Source organism: Rhinopithecus bieti, unplaced genomic scaffold (genome assembly GCF_001698545.2).
Source record: "Rhinopithecus bieti isolate Rb0 unplaced genomic scaffold, ASM169854v2 scaffold_14454, whole genome shotgun sequence".
Classification (NCBI taxonomy): Eukaryota; Metazoa; Chordata; class Mammalia; order Primates; family Cercopithecidae; genus Rhinopithecus; species Rhinopithecus bieti.
The window spans coordinates 1,610,965-1,617,954 of NW_016808228.1; the positions used below are offsets into that span (position 1 = coordinate 1,610,965).

The window sequence follows — 6,990 nt, forward strand, 5'->3', positions numbered from 1 at the left end:
CCATGTTAGCCAGGATGGTCTCGATCTACTGACCTCGTGATCCGCCCATCTCGGCCTCCCAAAGTGCTGGGATTACAGGCTTGAGCCACTGCGCCCGGCCTTAGAACCAGTTCTAAGGTTTGCCATCCAAACCTTGAAGTGAAGCACTGGTCGCCTTTTGTCTAAGTTTTACCCGCCCCTGCCAGAATTGGGCAGAAGACTTAGAGCTGCTTACATAAAGCCACACATTTGGACTTTTAACTGAAGTGATGGACTCTTTAAGTATCTGCCACTCTCATTCAAGTCCTTGGCCTGATGATGCTCCTCAGTTTGGAAGAATCATCCCTACCCAGAAATGAACTAATCTAGGGGCCCATCTGTCTAGTAAACCAAATCAAAACTCTTCTCTGCCAGGACATCAAGGTGGATTTATTTGTGTGTGGGAATCATGCCCCTTGACACTTACCAACTTGATTCTTCCTCCTGGAACCTCATCCCCACCTGCTCTCCTTGACCTAAAACCCCTCAACACACAAACACACATATGCACATGCAAATAGTTACATTGCCTAGTTAGGGAAACAACCTTGCAAGTGCTGCATACGTCTAATATTTGTGGTTTTGAATATAAGTGTGGTCTCTAAAATGAGATGTCGTGATATTTTCTGAGTGTTTGATTTAGTTCTCTTACCTCTTCCAGGAAAAACAGAAGCCTATTTGGAAGCCATCAGAAAAAATATTGAATGGTTGAAGAAACATGACAAAAAAGGAAATAAAGAAGGTAGGACCGGGTGTGGCTGTACATTGCAAACTTCACCCATTTGTCAGGGGTCTTTCTATGTAAAATTCCCACAATCAAATGGACTGTGCCAAAGTCTCCCTGCAGAGCCCCAAAAAGACTGAAGTCACCTCTCAGATGCAGAGGGGAACAGAACCTCCATTTCTCTTATTATTCAAATTAGCCTTTCAAGCAAAGACGTTTTCTTTTGTTTTACATTTTATTATGAAAAATGTCAAGCGAACATAGAACTAATAGTATAATGGATCCCCGTGTCTTCAATACCCTTCTTCAATAATTACCAAATGCTGCCGGTCTTGTTTTATCTAGCCCCCTTTTCTTGGAGTATTTTAAACAAAGGCATTTTCTGAGCACATATTTCATGCACCCTGCAGTCACAAAAGCAGTCACTCACTTACATAAAGCACACACAGAATCAGACCCTGTTCTAAGTGCCAGAGATGCCCCGCCCAAGGAGTGCACAGCGTCATTAGAGCTATGGTTGGTCCTGCTCTGTGATGTCATGGATAGGTGTGTTACTGCCAAGGAGGCGAGAAGATGGGGTGGATCTTCGTACTAGGACAGAGACAGTTGAGAGAAGGGCCACAAGAAAGCCCTTCCTGGAAAGTTAAGAATGAATCTGCCAAGTGAGGAGAGATGGAGGCAGAGGGAACACTAGGTACCAAGATATAAAGGGACCAAGGAGAGGGGTTGTTCTAGGAACTGGAGCCATTCATGTCCCCAGGAACACTGGATGTTTGTGGAGAAGAGCAGCAGACAGGGTTGGGAAGTGGGCAGAGGCCATGTCAGGAAGATGTTTGTACACCCTTCAGAGGCGGTTGATCTTAGCCAAGAGAGCCTAAATTGGGGCCTAATTCGGTTAAGAATTGAGAAATCCATCTGGCAGCAGTGTGACTACAGATTGAAAAAATAAGACCCCAGAAGGCAGGAGAGAGATAAGGAGGCAAGACAGAGATCTGGAGCAGAAATATAGGGCTGTAAACCAGGGGACAACAGAGGAAATAAAAAGGAAGGGAGGAACTCGAGAGCTATATGGAGAAGGAGGATTCTGATAATGATTCCCAGGTATCTGGCCAGAGCAGTTGCAAAGTGATGCCTTCCAAAGAAACAAGTAATGCTTCTCAAACTTTAAAGTGCATCCAAATCACTGGGGAACTTCTTAAATATCCCACTGTCCAGGTTGCGCTGCAGCATCACTAAATCAGAAATTCTGGGAACAGAGCTCTGGCATCAGTATTTTTTCAACTCTCCAGGTTATTCCAGTGTGCAGCCAAGTTTGCAAACCTCTGAGATACAGCACAGAGGGAGAAGAGGTATTTTCAGCATACTCTTAGCTTGAGTCTGCCTTTTATTCCATTAAAGATGTTGGCCGGGCGCGGTGGCTCAAGCCTGTAATCCCAGCACTTTGGGAGGCCGAGACGGGCGGATCACGAGGTCAGGAGATCGAGACCATCCTGGCTAACATGGTGAAACCCCGCCTCTACTAAAAAATACAAAAAAAAAAAAAAAAAAAAAACCTAGCTGGGCGAGATGGCGGGCTCCTGTAGTCCCAGCTACTCAGGAGGCTGAGGCAGGAGAATGGCGTAAACCCGGGAGGCGGAGCTTGCAGTGAGCTGAGATCCGGCCACTGCACTCCAGCCTGGGGACAGAGTGAGACTCCGTCTCAAAAAAAAAAAAAAAAAAAAAAAAAAAGATGTTGACACTGCAGCCTATTCTGCAGAGCCAGCATTAATGAACCAGTAATGAACAAGAAGTGCCCTTTGTGCCCTAAGGGTCAGGAATAAAGGAATCATCGCCTTAGGTGCAGTGCCCACAAAATGTATGTTCAGCTTCGTTCTCTACTTCATGCCTGAGAGAATGGGAAAAGTGAAAAACAAAAACAAAAGGGAGCATTTATTGAACATTTGCTTTGTACCTGTTAGATGTTTTATAGTCAGTACTGCAAGGCTACGGAATGGTCAATCAATGACCAGCATTCAGAACCTGACTCTACCACTACCTGAACAAGTGACCTACCCCCTCTTTTCTGTTTCTTCATCTCCGAAATGAAGATACTAATGCTTACCCATGAGTATCAAAAAAACAACCCTCAACATGCTTTTTCCTATTCTCTCACTCAACACAACAATCAACACAGAAGACTTCTGTGACCAAATGTGTGGGGGTTTCTCCCCACCACCAAGCAAGCAATCAATTCTGCAGCCAACACCAGCTGGGTGTCTGCCAATTCAATTCCAACACTATCTACCTAGAGACAGCCTCAGACATCACAGGGTGAGGGCACAGTCCCAAAGGAGTGCCCACTCCTTCCCACCAGTTGCATGTCCAGGCCTCTGGAACAGCTGGCTGACTGGCTGCAAGTTTCGGTTTCCACAGCCTCCTCTTAGGGTTCAGTTAATTTGCTAGAGTGGATCTGGTGTGGTGGGTCACACCTGTAATCCCAGCACTTTGGGAGGCCAAGGTGGGAGGATCACTTGAGGCCATGAGTTTGAGACCAGCCTGGTCAACATAGCGATACCCCATCTCCACAGAAAATTTAAAAATTCGCCAGGTGGGCCAGGTGCAGTGGCTCACACCTGTAATCCCAGCACTTTGGGAGGCCGAGGCAGGTGGATTACGAGGTCAGGAGTTAGAGACCATCCTGGCCAATATGGTGAACCTCCATCTCTACTAAAAATACAAAAATTAGCTGGGCTAGTGGCACGTGCATGTAGTCCCAACTGCTTGGGAGGCTGAGGCAGGAGAATGGAGTGAACCTGGGAGGCAGAGCTTACAGTGAGCCAAGAGCGCCACTGCACTCTAGCCTTGGTGACAGAGCGAGACTCCATCTCAAAAAAAAAAAAAAAAAGAATTAGCTAGGTGTGGTGGTGCACGGTTGTAGTCCCAAGCTACTTAGGAGGCTGAGGCAGGAGGATCACTTGAGCCCAGAAGTCCAAGGCTGCAGTGAGCCATGATCATACCACTGCATCCAGCCTGGGTAAAAGAGTGAGACCCTGTCTAAAAAAAGAAGAAAAAGATTGCTAGAATTCAGAGAAATGCATTTACGGGCTTATTAAAAGGATATTTTAAAGGATACAAATAAAAAACCAGATGAAGAGATACATAGGGCAAGGTCTGGAAGAGTCTAGAGTGCAGGAGCTTCCATCCTTGTGGAGCTGGGGTGCACTAACCTTCCGGCATGTGAATGAGTTTTTGTTCACTTTCCTGTCAGCCTCCACGTGTTCACCTATCTGGAAGCCCCTGAACCCTGTCCTCTTGGGCCTTTCATGGAGACTTCATTGGATGGACATGATTGGCAACCAAGTAGGAATGTGATTGGACAAAAAGGGCATGGTCTAAACCCAGTAAGGCCTGTCTCTTTAGATTCCTTTTGACCTCTCTGTGCAGCATTCCTTCCTCCAGGGTACAGGGCAGGACCCTCTATGGATCAAGGGTCTTAAAACCCACAATCAGGTTAGAGTCCTTCCTTGGCTGGGTGAAAGGAGGGAAGGTCAGAGAATGATTCTTCTTCCTGAGGCCTTCTTCTCAGGCCCAGAGTGCCCCAACTTTATGACAAAGGGCTGAAACAAGGGCTATGAGAGTTATAAGCCAGGAATCATGGACAAAAACGTATATAGATAGTTAGATGATGGATGGGTGGAAGGAAAGGAAGGAAGGAAGGAAGGAAGGAAGGAAGGAAGGAAGGAAGGAAGGAAGGAAGGAAGGAAGGAAGGAAAGAAGGAAAGAAAGAAAGAAAGAAAGAAAGAAAAGAAAGAAAGTCATAGGGTATAACCTAATGGGGTTTTGTGGGGAGCAATTAAGGTGATGGCTGTAAAGTGCTCAGTGCTGGGATTTCTCTTTCAATCCTCGTGGCTGTGCCCTAACAGGGAGCAGATGTCCTGCTTGCCGGAGAGGAAATAAGCCCTGTCTAAGCCTCACTCACTTAGTGATTGTAGAGAGGTCCTTCATGGTTCGTTTTCCTTTCTCATAGGAGCTTAAGGATACCCAAGTGACCCAGGCTCAGACTGCATTCAGGCTCGCTAAGGGTGGCTGCTAAACCAACCTTTTATACCCACTCTCCCCTTTCTCTCCTCCTTACCAATGAACAGAAAGCAGGGTTCTCTCTAGTCATTTACAGCTATAATTGCTTAATATTTAAAGGATCAAGAGAAAATGGGGGTTTTTAAAACCTTCAGAAAGGTGTCATAGGCAGCCTTCTTACCTGGAAATCTTTATTTTTGGTGGGTGTTTTGACAATTTATACAGATTTTGTCTGTTTGTTTGTTTAAGTAGGACAGAGGAACCAAAAAGAGTTTACAGTTTGACTTTTTGCTCCTTACATACAATTCAAATAGCATGAAATAAAGTGACTCTTAATTTGAAAAAAAAAAGTGATTTGTCACATCAACAGGGACTTAAACCTAGTGTTAAGTCAGGAAGTCAGAACACCCGGTACTGATCATAACTTCTACTACCTATGTGACCTTGAACAAGGCACTTAACCCTCAAGTGTGGTTCCTGGACCAACAGCATCGGTATCACCTGACAGCTGTTTAAAATGCATAACCTGGATCCTCACCCCAGACCTACTGAATATGACTCTGCTGTTTCCCAATAGCCCCAGGTGTTTGGTATAAACATTAAAGTTTGCAAAGCCCTGGTCATGAGCCTATTTCCTGTTTGGTCAAATGGGGATGGTATGACCCACCTGAACATCTCACAGGGTTGTGATGAAGAGCAGATGAGATAATACATGTAAACATTATTTTATACTGCAAAGTACTGCACAAATGCCACCAATTAAAATGTCTCCCAATGTGAAAAATGGAGAACGGTAATTGTGTTATCATATAAAATGTTTCTAGTTAATGGTAATCACTGTAAAGGGGTTGGCCTTTCCTGATCTTTGTTCATGATGCTGTAATAATATTTTCCAGATTATGACCTTTCGAAGATGAGAGATTTCATCAACCAACAAGCTGATGCTTATGTGGAGAAAGGCATCCTTGACAAGGAAGAAGCTGAGGCCATCAAGCGCATTTATAGCAGCCTGTAAAAATGGCAAAAGATCCAGGAGTCTTTCAACTGTTTCAGAAAACATAATATAGCTTAAAACACTTCTAATTCTGTGATTAAAATTTTTTGACCCAAGGGTTATTACAAAGTGCTGAATTTGCAGTAGTTAACCTTTTACAAGTGGTTAAAACATAGCTTTCTTCCCGTAAAAACTATCTGAAAGTAAAGTTGTATGTAAGCTGAGATTTTGTATACAGAATCCTTATTTCCTCATAGACTTATATTTTATAATCAGAATATGCTGCTTTGAAAAAGCCTCTAATAGACTGACCTTAAAACTCACCCTTCTTCCACTGTCTCATCCACACAAGCACTCCCTGAAGAATTAAGTGGGTTCTGTTTTCAAGACATGCCAGGTACCAAAGCACCTTGCAGAGTATGTCTATTACAGGATGTCGTTTCCACTAGCAGTTCCCTTTGGGGAGTTGAAATAAATTCACATTTTCTCAAAGTCTCATAGCTTTGGAGGAGCCATCTGCTTTTTTGGCTGCTCTTTTTAGCTGGCTTTTTATTAGGCCCAGTGACATAAAAAGGATCCAGGTAAATGGGTATAGGATTTGCTGGATTTACTAACAATTTCGCCCTGCTCTTAGCACTTCCTATTAGTGACTTTTCAGACATTTTTACTTATAGAGATATTTATGTACTCTCTAAGACAAATGAGGTCATAAACCCTGCATAAAGCAAGGTAAAAATGTATGCCACATCTCAGTTATCTAAACTGGATTAGATCCAAGCCAAGGTTTCCCAACAGAGAGCAGAGGGCCAGGCAGTAGGGTAGAAATCGAGATAAAAATCATTCCTTCCTTGTGATCCAAAGCTGGTAGAGCAGCTTCCCTGGAGGAAAAGGTTAATGAACTTCAGGTCCCTGCAACTCAGCCCCCACCACAAATACAGCCCTGGAAACATGCAGTGGCCCAAGGTCCTCTTGAAATGTTAATGATTAATGTTCCCAAACCAGAGAATGCTTTGAAAATGTATTACTCGGTGTAAATTAATTACATACATATTTTTCTATATATTTACTTCAAATTGTAAAAATAACATAATGCTTTGTGTATTAGAGTGAAGCCAGCCGGACTTCCTGGGTCCAGTGGGGCCTTGGAGAACTTTCCTGTCTTACAAGAGGTTGTAAAACGCACCAATCAGTGCTCTGT

The 6,990-nt window shown here is 44.0% G+C and overlaps 1 protein-coding gene across 1 annotated transcript in view; it reads left to right on the forward strand.

Annotated features, from left to right (window-relative positions):
• SCG3 (secretogranin III) overlaps positions 1 to 6,018 on the forward strand; it is a 41,628-nt gene extending 35,610 nt beyond the window's left edge. The window contains exons 11-12 of the mRNA XM_017886183.1: positions 680 to 760; positions 5,695 to 6,018. Of these exons, the coding sequence (XP_017741672.1) occupies positions 680 to 760; positions 5,695 to 5,813 (200 nt within the window). The 3' untranslated portion in view covers positions 5,814 to 6,018. The remainder of the gene's footprint in view (positions 1 to 679; positions 761 to 5,694) is intronic.
• The last annotated feature ends 972 nt before the right edge of the window (positions 6,019 to 6,990 follow it).